Source organism: Histomonas meleagridis (genome assembly GCF_020186115.1).
Source record: "Histomonas meleagridis strain 2922-C6/04-10x chromosome Unknown contig_23, whole genome shotgun sequence".
Taxonomy (NCBI): Eukaryota; Parabasalia; order Tritrichomonadida; family Dientamoebidae; genus Histomonas; species Histomonas meleagridis.
In genome coordinates, this window is record NW_027150820.1 from 840,998 (window position 1) to 853,558 (window position 12,561).

Genomic DNA, 12,561 nt, shown 5'->3' on the forward strand with positions numbered 1-12,561 from the left:
CTGATGGAAATCGTTCATAATCTGTTTGGAAGATTTGATCAACAAAAGATTTCGCAATTTTATTATCTTTAATATAATCAGTATATAACATTGGTTTAATTAAATAAAAATCATCTAAAAATGTATCAAAGTTTTGTATTAATATACTTTCTTCAGTATGAAAATCACATTGGAAACGCATAATTTTATTGGATGAATTAACAATATGAAATATTTTTTGTGACATTTTTGATAAGATTTCTAATGACGTTACACTTCGAATAGGATTTATTGGTAAACAATTTATAAATACAAAGATAAATAAACTGATAATATGAACCGGAATTAAAATAAAATTTAAATATGCTTTAAACGGTTTCTCGGTATATGTTGGTTCAAATGATTTACGGACTGAACTACAGAGAGAATCAAAGACCATTACATAACGAGGTATAACATTTCGAAGATTAGACGTAAGTTGGGAAAATTGAAATTCGGGAATTGATACAGATTTCTTTTCTAATAAACCAATACGAATACTATCAGCATAACCAATAAGGGATTTCAGATCATCACAAAGTTTGTCCATATCTGGTTTAACTGGTGGGATTTGAACAATTGATGAAATATTGTTTGATTCTGCATCACAAACATTAGCAAGATTTCTAATGATGTGAATAAATTTGAGCATTTCAATGCACAATTGAAGAAATCCATTGGGATTTGGAACTGCTTTTAATAATGTTATTTTTTGATTGATATCATCTAAAAATGTAATAGTAGAGCTTAAATGGAATTTCAGCATTGTAAAACATAATGTCAATGTAGCTCCTGCTATTGAAGCTCGATAAATGTTTGATACTTTTTTTGTTGGAGCACCAAGTACACAAGCATCTGTAACAATTGTCGTTGTTAGTATTTTACTTAATGAATCAAGTACAGGTTGTGGAAATTTGGGGCTTGTATTTGTCGGATCGTTATTTAAAGAAGCAATATATGATGATATAGTGAGTGGTATAACAATAGATTCTCCTTCAGAATGCGTTGATGATAATGCTATATGTAATGCTTTTTGTAGGTCTTGAGGAGACAAGTTCATTGTTTTCTCTAATCGACCGTTTGTCGAATAAACATTTTACGATTTTTGTTTACAAGCCAGAAATTTTTCAACTTCAATTCAATTTGAAAACTATGGTCCTTATGAATTTTCTGATAAAATTGGTACCTATATTGAATTTTTTCGACCGTTTATCTTTTGCGATACACTCGTTGCATGCGTTACAATAAATTTTTCGAAAATTTCATTGTAATGCATCATGATCAAATCTGTCATACACAACCAACAAGAGAACAGACGTCCATTTATTTCATATAGTTATATCAATTTATAATGACGTCAATCAATTTATTATTATATTGATGACATTTATAGAATATAAAAGCCCAAATTATCAAACACTATGTAAATGACATATCCAGAGATAACATAATAATCAAATTAAACTCAGTAAAGCATCAGACACATGCAAACGCCAAATCATCCAAAAAAGCATTACAATAATAAACTATTCAAATATCAATGTCGTAATCAAATTTGTTCGTCAGCAAAAACATCACCGAAATGTCGGTTATGCGTCTTATTCTATGCTGATACATAGCCATCTCACAAATGCACCAGTTGTTCGATTATAAGTCCATCCTTATAGGTAAGAAAAAGTTATAGATTTAATTTATCAAAATCAATAATGCATATTTTACGTCTCAACCAACAAATAACTGTTTGTAAGTATCCTTAAAAACAAATAGTTAGATTAAGTCATTTTTTAATTTCATGAAATGGTTATTCAGTCAATACACAATTTCTGACTTTTAGTCTTGTATCTATTAATCTTTTTTATATATTGCATTCGATGAAAGGCTAATCAATCTGACTCCAAGATGATTTGCGATACGTAATGAAACTTCATCAGCAAATGCTTTTGGATCTTGGTTCTTAATGTTCTTTATTGACACTGGTTGGAGGAATTCGATATCAATTTTCATTCCTGGAATTCCCAGGAATACGATCATTTGATACCAATTATGATGGAAAGAAGAAACATTAGAAAGAGCTCTAGTCGTGCCATAAAGTGTATATCTTATTGTTGTTGGTTGAACAGGAAGATCTGATAAGAATGCACCAAGGTGGAATCTGAACATATAATCTCCAGATGTTGAAGCACCTTCAGGGAAAATAAGAATAACCGGTTCGTCTGGATTCTTGGCGCTTTCAAGAATGATTTTTGAAACGCCTGTTGACTTACTTCGGTCAACAGATATTCCTTGGTATACATCAGCAACATCTTTAAAGATTAGTTGTTGAGTAATTTCTTTCTTAGCGAGAGCGCGTGGCCCAAATCCTAAGAAAAGCCAACCATCAAAGAAGCATGTATGATTTGGAGTGATGAATCTAGCTTCTGGATTATATTGACCATGGAAATTAACTTTAAGATATCCTAAGAAGAACAAGAAAATCCTTGCAATGATTGCCCAGAACTTTATTAAGAATTTTCTTCCATTCATTGGTCGACCAAGAGTTCTCCAAATAGCACATCCAAGAACAAAAAATGGCACAGTAATTAATGCAAAAGTAAGTGCAAGTAATGCTTTTGGAATACCAAAAATAATAAACATTATGATATGAAGTATTCTTTGTTGAACTGTATACTTTGGAAGTTTTCTTAATTCCAATAGTTGTTCTATTGTAACTTCTGTGGGTGCTTTTTGGTGGTAAAGTGATTCATCTTTTGGAAGTGGTGGATGGAGATGGTACAGAGGCATTTCTAATCCGGCCACCCGGTTATCATAAACAATGCAAAAAACCACTTTTTCAATTAATGGTCGTTACGAATTGAATCAATTTCTTTGCATCGCAAAAAAAGTTTTGACAGAAATATTCAATTTGCGCGCAAAGAATCAAAAAAAAAAATTCTTTTTAATATTGACCAATTTCTGATATGGATCATCAAAGCAAAGCAGTATCAAAATTTTTTTCATAATTAAACAATACAAATTAAAAAAGTTTTCGAAAATTTCATCATAATTTATTTGCATTCATTAACACTATTCTCAACCCAAGCAATAAAAACGAAAGTAATACTGGGTGGTTTTACTCTCTTCTTATATAATTTGAAACTTCACCAGACAATAATTCATCTGCCAAAACTTCCATTCTTTCTTCAGACAAATACAACTCGAAACCATTCTGGAATCCAATTCCTTCATTACCCAAGAAATCCAAATATACAGATGGTACATTGAACATTTCCATTTGTCTACCTAAGTACAGCAACAAAATCCTTGAATGTGATGTATTTAAATTCATGACCAAATAAAACGAGTTATTTGAGTTAACACATTCGTCGATCAACCCACGAACACCTAAGCACTTTCCACTGTGTAAACTTATGAAATATTCAACGTTCGTAACCGATAGCTCCTTTCCCAAGTTAAACGGCTCCCTTCCGAAGTCCAAGTAATTTTTAGGTAAACTTGTCAATTTAAACGGCTGAAACTCGTATTCATTTCCATCGAAATTGAATTGATATTTTTCACATAACTTTTCATTCGTTAACTCATCATCCCAGTCAACGAATTTCTCATGATTTAATCCCAAAACGAAATGTTCTGATATTCTAACTCTTCTTAAGAACAAGTTTAAATCTTGCCCATTCAATTCTTTACCATGTAATTTTGCAAGATTATTAAAGTCATTTTCTGGTGTGTCACTTTTGATCAAATCTACGATAAACCTTTGAAAATCGGAATTTGTGTTGTTATCGATCGTCACTCCCATTTTTTGAAACACTTTTAAGCATAAGAACAAATTTCGAGTAAGTAAATAATGTTTTTGAGGATCTAAAACCGAAGGGTTCGCTCTAAGTCTAAGTTCATATATGATAAGTAAACTACATAAAGCTACTACCAAATAACTTGCGTCATTATTTTCATCAATACCTAATATACTTACAGCTTCAATCACTAATGGATCAGACAAATCATTTCGATCATCAAGTTTCGGCAAGAAGAAATTTCGCGCGTATCTGTCGACAGGGCATATTCCATTGAAGCATTCCTTATGTACCAAATGCGTGCATAAAGTGAATAATGGGACAAATCGTTGTTTTCCAAAGTTATCATATTTTATAGGTAATGTTGACCTAAATGTAAACAATTGATAGTATAATACTTCGCCTTCTTTTAATGTAGTTCGACATGCACAACATAAATCTTTTTCTTCGTTAATTTTCGCGTCGGATATTTCAGTCTTAATTTCGTTTTCATTGTCATGCGCAAATTCGGCAATTCGTGTGTTGAATTGTCGTAAAATTGATTCTTTAAGATTTGTTACTTTCGTTTCATCCTTTTGTGGTGTTAAATCTTCTTGTTTTTGTTGTTCATATGAAATGTTCATGTTTTGTAATGCGTTAATTCCAATTGGACCAAGTTCAGTGATTAAATCAATGAATGATTTTGGTTCATAATTTTGGAACTTAATTTTTTGACTTAATAATGTATCGAAATCATTTGGAATTTTAGTGATTAATTCTTCGAGATTATTTACTATTATTGGATCATTACTTGTTTTATTATTTGTTTTATTTGTATTAAATTTAGATGTTGTTATAAGTAAATTTAATATTAATTGATTTGTTTCATTTGATTTTTTGGTTAAAAGAATATAATATTCAATGGATAAAAGTGTTGGAGTGAATAAATATGAATGCAAATCCATTCCTTTAATAGGTTCTTCTTCGAAAGGTTTAAATGGCATTAATTCATTTGGATATTTCGATATATATTTCGAATATTTTGCTAATATTTTATTCGATGGATAAATAGGAGCTAAAGGATTCCATAAATCATTTGACTTCAGTTTAAAGAGAATTCCATTATGTGTAACAGAAGAAACAGAAATATCATTTAAATATGACTTAATTACTTTTTGATCAATAATACTTGCGTTTCTAAATATGTTTTGGATTGCTGTATAAGGTTTTTGTTTAAATAATATTTTTGATATTAATTTTTGTTTTGTATTTTCTTTCTTATTTTTGTTGATATAAAGTCGATCGAAAATTAAAGTCGATATTAAATGTATGAAAATGAAAAATAATAATTCATTCTTTTGACCTTCTTCATCAAAGATACCAATTGTATGTGCAAGTGTATTAATAAATTGTTCTTTATTATGAATGAAACCTGAACATATTTGTAACAATACAAACAAATATATAAATTCATCAAAATTTCGAACATTATATGTAAATAACTTAAACCCAAAACATGCCTCAAGAATTTGATGATACATAAAATATGTTGAAACTAATATTCGTTGTGTATTAATCGAAGATAACATTAAGAAATTATCGATGTCTTCTATTGATGATTTAAATATTTCTTCGATATTTTCTCTATGTGAATATATTAATGACTTTAATAAATAATATGGTGGATTAAATAATGATATTGAACAATCATCAAATAATGATTGTTTAAACAAAGGTTTTTGTATTTTTTTATCTAAAATATTATCAACGTAAATATCTTTAAGATATTTCACAATTTTTTGTAATGAATTTGTGATGTTTGTTGATTTACATTTATCAAATCCATCACATGCACGAATGAAAAAGAGATTATAACTAGTGTAAGGAACAAAATCATTTGCTTGTGTAAATTGATGAATATTTGTATATAAAATTACATCCTTATCTAAGACAATATCAATTAATTTGTCTAGGAATTCTTGATATCGATCTTTAAAGTCTTCAGATGATAAAAGTTCCTTTAAACCGGACGAAACAGAAAGAGTGTTCGCGGCAATGCTTGCTACCGATAATTGAGGATGAAGTGCAAATAATAATTGTTTCGATTGAAATGTCTTGTATATTTTTAAATATACTTCACACCAATCAATATTATACTTCTCAATAATTTGCGTCAAAACGCGATTACAGAAAAAATGAAACGCATTGTCCATTATCTGATCAAGTTTTTGATAATCTTTGCATTGATTGACAATAAGATTATATTTGGCATCAATCAAATCAGCAAATTTAAGCATAAAAACATACCCACAATTGACTTTAAAGTTGGAATCATTAATACAACTTCCAAATAATTTGGAAAATGCACTAACGGTTTCAGAATTAGATAAAGAAATTGCGTCAAATAAATCAATGAGAATAGTGCCCTTGGATAAGGAAGTGACAATTAAGCTGCGATAGGAGTCACCAAGTGAACAGAATTTAAGAAGCCAGCCAACTAAATTAACCATGTTTTTTGGCTTGTTTTTCATAAGATTGGGAAGTTGTGATATAGCAGAATCAAAATACTGACTAAGGAGTTCGATGATAGAAGAGGGAATATTGGATTCTTGTTTTGGATGATTTCCATGAACATTGCAATATCCTGTTGGTCGCCATAAATCTGGATCGCCACAATCACAATTTCCAACTGAGGATACATTGACTCGAATTGTATGGCCTTTATGATTTCCATTTAAATAACATTGAAGACAAATACAACTACCACTATCTAAACCGCATTGGATACAACTAATAGAAAGTTGTGTGCGCATCCAAGATGCTTGACATTTACAAACAGGTGATGAATTTTTTAGAAAATTAAAGAATTCTTCCGAACTTGAAAATCCTGCACGATTCATTAGTTGTGTTTCACAATTAGCTATTACAAGATCAATATCTTCGCCGAAATCTACAGAAGGATTTCCAGAAATTTCTTCCATTTAAATGAATTTTTTTCAAAAAAAGGACAAGGTGAGGTCATTTGAAAATTTTTGTTTGAATATAGCACTTCACATAATAATTGTTTGCTTGTAAGGGAATCGTTTTTATACTAAATGTGAGGTGAAATGGCAAAATATTGTGCGCCAAAAGTATATCAAAAAGTGATTCACACTTAGCTTTTTTGTGGTTTACATTCCGTAAAATATAGAAATCTCAGGGTATGAGCAACGTTAACCGATAGAACTTGTTGAGCAGGCTCACACTGAGTGTAAATTATTGTCAATTGGCAATAATTACCACGCGTGTAATGAGAATAGGTCCATATATTTTTTAAATAATAAGTGAACTGAAATTTAAGAAAGCTACATACGATTCGATTATGAGTTTAGATGAAGAAGTAAGGAAAAATATAAATCACATTTACTTGATGGGCGGTTCTACACTTGTGGATGGGATCGAAGATAGATTTCAGAAAGAACTAACAAAGAAATTGAAAAACGAAAATATGAAATTTGAGATTCGTACATCTCCAGCTAGACCTAAGAACAGTTGGGAAGGAGCAGCTATTTTTTCATCGCTTTTCTGTTATACTCATGACTATGTTAAAAAAGATGAGTATGATGAATATGGAGTATCTTTTGTATTAAAAAAATGTTTTAATTAATTTTTTGGGTTTTTTAAACACATAAACTTCAGTTGGTAATTGTCGAAACGTATATATTAAACAATAAAAGAAGTAAATTTATGTTTGTTTTTACAGTTGTTCATTTCAGAAATTGTTTTTCTTTCGATACGAGCTTTACGATGCCTCAATTTCACTGTTAATGTATTTTGTCTTGACTTACGACCAGAAGCAAGTCTCTTTTCTTCAAATTCTTGGCTGTTTGTTGGGTAAACAATTGTGGAATTTCATTATCCCATTCACCTGGTACTGGTGGCTCAAGTGGTTCTTTAAGATTGCAAGTTTTCTATCGCCTTAAGCGATCTTTGTCATATGTCTAACCAATTCCAAGTTTTCTCATTGCTTGAGCTGCAAGGCGACAGTTACCAACTCCAGCAAAGCGATCAACTCCATCTGTAATCTTTTTTAAAATAATGCATCTTGGTGAAATTCGATTTAAAATAAAGCAAATAAAGTCTCCTTGTTCATATAAAAAGATTAATACGCTCATTAAAAACCTTAATAAATTTATGAATGGATACATATGTTTTTTTTAATAAGATGAAAATTAAGTTGAATGCAAAATTAAAAACAAATTTGATATTATGCATAAGTAAAAGCGCATCAAGTGATTCTAAAACTCAAAACCAATTTTTTTATTATTAAACTTTTAATAATATCATTATTCTGAACACGTTTAAATATAAACGTTTCGTACCGCCCCGAACCGTTTAATTAATTAACGTTCGCCTGTGGGTTCTTCTGGAGGTTTTCAATTAACGTTCTCAAATAATTTGTTGCTGCTTGCAATTTTGTATGGGCATAATCGAAAACCGCCGTCAATCCTGACTGTGGAGTGCATTCATTGATGAAATCAGTATAAAGTTGGAGTTCAGGGATATGAGCTGCGGCAGTCACACACAAGAAAAGCCCAAAAATGACTTCAAATGCAAGCAAAGAATCTGTTCCTTGATGATAACTATTTGCAGCCTTTTCGATGTTTGTTACTGTCATATGTACCTCGTTTAGAGCATCTATTGGGTTTGTAAAGAAAACCAATGATTCTAATGATCGGACACATTTATGATATAACGGATCATTTCCAAAAACTTCCGAAACTTTACTGTCCTTTTCGTGCTTGGGACAGTACTCGTCTGGAGGGCATAGGTCAGCGAAGGTGCAATTCATCAAAAATTTGGAAAGTGGATCAATTGTAGTTAGTCGCTCAACATTAAATGGTTCTCGATTTAGTGGCGACTTCCCAACGGCATAGAGCTTGTCAAAGGCGCATCTGAACATGAGCATGACCAAAAGATTGTCATTTCCTTCTTGGCGATATCCGAAATAATCAAGAAGTTGTCGAACAATTTGTACGAGCTGGCGAACAAAAGCATTGGAACTCTTGGGTGTATAGCTGTCTATTGCTTCGTTTAGAACAGATGAAAATGGAAAACCATAGAAATCAAATAATACATCAAATTTATCTTGGAGTGGATTAGCGATTAGAAACGCTGATTCTTTATCGAAGATAGATGATGTAGCTTCAATTATGTTCTTGAAAAGGAATTTCTGGTTTTCAAATGTGGAATATTCTTCTGTTTGTTTGATAGCTTCGTTTTTGAGCTGAATACGTTTGATTTTAAGTGCAATCTCGTATTTAGATTTTTCGAATGTTTCAGAGAAGAGCTTTTGATGATCTATTGAGATGACTAAATCTTCAGATAATATATGAGGTGTAGATAAAAGATTGATAAAGTCAGCAATGCATTGAGAGTATTTTGAAAATTGATCTTGTTGAATTCGTTTTAATTCAAGTTTGATAAATTGTGATTTTCGAAAGGCTATTGCACCTCTTCCTGAAAGGTAAGTTGGCTTCGCTTTGGATTTCTGATGTGATGGACCCATTAATGTTGTTTGTTCTGTTAAATGCGAGTATAAAAGGTTAATGACATTTTGATGATATCTTTCTTGATAACCAGCTGGAACTTCTGTGTTATTATCTGTTTTTACACCAACTATTTTAATGTAGCCCATATAATTTGGGTGATCAACGAGCCATTCAGTGAGTCTTTCGCTCATGCTGACACTTTATTGCTGGTTGAGCAATTGATCGGTTGAAACATGTAAAGTTTTCAATTACCAATTTTTGAATAGATTTGTTTGGCCAAACCTAATCAACTTTTGATTCAATTTCAAAAATTGCCAAATTAATACACCAATAAGATGATCAAAATGCATTGAAAAATCATTTCCCCTTTCAAACGTTATATGGAATCATGATTTCGTTGTGATGTGTTCAGAAAACATGCAATAACAGGAAAATAGCTATGAACTTTTATCATAATGAAGCGAATGAACTCTTCGTTATTTTCATCAGAATTATAATGGCAACTATTTTGAGTAAAGGGGTTTAGGAATTAGAGATGGAAAGCCAGTTAGTCGATTAACGTTCAATATAGGGGTAAGAAATAATGGAGTACCCCAATTTTAGAAAAGCTTTTTTTTGCAAAAGATCTATTTGAAGATTTTTTTGAAAATTATGAAAAACCTTCAAAGAATAATTGGGAACTTCATTAGATATATATTAAAGAAGGACATAATCCAAATGAAATTGCGAAAATAATTAGGAATGATAAAATATAAAAACTTCAAAAATATCACGCAAACATTTGAACCTTCATTTTCACAATAAAACAATTTACGTTTTTATATTTATTTACAAACAAATCTTATTTCATCCAATTTCAAAGCTATCACACAAAATTGCTGTTGAAAGCTTTTCTTCCATTTCTTCTTTTGATCCATAATTTGGTAAATCCATTGAGTTGAAGCACGTATGTGAAACAGGGAATTTGTTTTGATTAGATATTACATTCAAACAGAATTTTCCGCCATAACTTTCAAAGCATTTAAATCCTCCAATTGGAATTGTTGGTGAACCTGTTACAAATTTTAACAGCTTTAATAAACTTTGTTTATTCCATTTACTGATAACTTCAAAGAACATTTTTCGTAATTCTTGTGATGAACAAATAGTATTTTCTTCCCAATCCTTTAAATCAATCTTATTTTCACCAGCAATAATTAAATTTAATTCTTTGGTATCAAAAATAGAAATGTCACTTTTAGAAATAAACGAGTGAAATCCATTCAAAAATTGTTCGAGTTGAGAATGAACGTTTTTGTCAAATATGAAATTCAATACTTTACTGATGTAATCATTTTTGTTTTCATCTGTAACATCGATATTTCTTCCATTTTCAATAATTTCTTGATCATTAATTGTAAAATTCAAATACAAATCATCAACAGAATTACTTGTCATCCATTTTAATGATTTATAAATTAAAGGATCGATATCTTCAATATCGTTAATTTCATTTTCTTTACCAACAATTAAGTTTAAAATTGAGTTAACAAAATTTGCATCGATTTTTTGATTTTGTAAAATCGAAAAAGCAACAAATTGACCTGCAAAATAATATAAATCCAAATTATTGTTGTTTGGGTTTATCATTAATTTGTTTCCATTATTATTTGGAATGAATAAATCTTTTTCCAGAATTGATTTCCATACATTATAAAACCAATCACGTTTTAATCCACCAGCGTCAATACCATCTTCACATATATAATAAATTTTTATGTGATTTAATATTTCATTTTTTAATGTTGTTTTAAATAATAAAAATGTGTCTTCAAAGATATCATTTCTAATCATATAAATATCAATTGTTTTGTTTCCAATTTTGTTTAAAAAGTAATCATATTTAACATTAACTTCGATTTCTTCTGGAAATAGGATAATAAAAATTAATAATTGCTTTGAAATATATTGTATCTTATTTGCAATTAATTTGCCATATTTTTGTATTACATTGATAAATTGGGGATAATCTTTGTATGGATTTAAAACAGATTCTTTATTGTATTTTTCATCATCACTTAATTTATCAGAATAATTTGGTAGAATTTGATCAAGAAGTAATACTATAGTTTCATTTTTAAATTGATTCGAATTAAGATAAACTTCAAGTATTTCACTCCAAAAATCAAATGTTTTTTGTATTTGAAATGTTTTAATATATGTTGTATATAAATTAAGCGAATTAGATGATTTTGGAAATGATTGAATAAAAATTTTATCCATAAATTCACAATAATCTGGGAATATTGCTTCTTCTTTTGAAATACTTTTCATACATTTATTAAACTCTTCTGCTGAAAAATTGGAAACTATTAAATTATTTTTTATAACTAAAAGTTTTTTATCATCATTAAAAAGCTTTAAATCAAGAATTGTATTCATATTAAATAAACATAAACTATTTGGTAATTTTGTGCTTGAACGACCTATAAGATACATTATATAAGGTGAAAGATTTGAAATGCTGGGGAAAACTTTTGCAAAATATTCATTAGAAAAATCTTTGTCAATTAGTGCACAGAATGTTAATGATAAATCACGATCAAATGTTTTTATAACTTCATTAAATAATTCAACATCATGATTCTTAGAGAAAAATTGCGCAAGTGTAAAGAAATTAATAACTTCATCTTTTACATTTCGAATTGGTACATTTGATAAAAAGAAATAATCATTTAAAGCTTTGATTGCAATTTTTTGTATTTCATTTGTAAAAACTTTTGGTAATTCTAAGTTAGGAAGTTTCATGTTCGAATTAAAATTATAATCCTTTAGAACAAATCCATGAAATAAATATTGATTTTTTGGATTAATCGATTTAAAACATTTCCAAAATTTTAATGGATAAAATGAATTTATTTCATCAAGGTTTATAAATGAAGAAAAATCAAATCCCTGAAAATCATAAACTTTATCTCCAAGTTTAAATAATTCATTTGGAATAAATGAATGATTTTTTAAATAATATCCAAAAAATAACGCAAAATTAGGGAATTTTGGTAATAATATTGAAGAATAGTTTTTACATTCTATTATTTTCTTCTCTTGTATAGCTTTAATTAATGAATCAACATCAGATGGAGATTGATTTAAGTTATTATTTTCCAAATATTCATAATCTTCATTGGTAAAAGAAAAAGCTGGACATTGATCAAGAATTTTATCAATAAATTTAGAAGGTTTTATTTGATATTTATGATAAA

General features: G+C 29.3%; 2 protein-coding genes across 2 annotated transcripts; both read right to left on the reverse strand.

The window, feature by feature from the left end:
• Positions 1–1,863: 1,863 nt before the first annotated feature.
• Positions 1,864–2,799, reverse strand: GO595_003853 (Acyltransferase family protein; the record flags this gene model as incomplete). Its single annotated transcript, XM_067916919.1, has 1 exon — positions 1,864–2,799. The coding sequence occupies one exon, from the start codon at positions 2,797–2,799 to the stop codon at positions 1,864–1,866; it is 936 nt and encodes a 311-aa protein (XP_067776140.1).
• A 5,367-nt stretch (positions 2,800–8,166) lies between these two features.
• Positions 8,167–9,510, reverse strand: GO595_003854 (uncharacterized protein; the record flags this gene model as incomplete). The annotated part of the gene is made up of 1 exon (XM_067916920.1): positions 8,167–9,510. One exon carries the CDS (start codon positions 9,508–9,510, stop codon positions 8,167–8,169), a length of 1,344 nt encoding a protein of 447 aa, XP_067776141.1.
• Between the last annotated feature and the right edge of the window lie 3,051 nt (positions 9,511–12,561).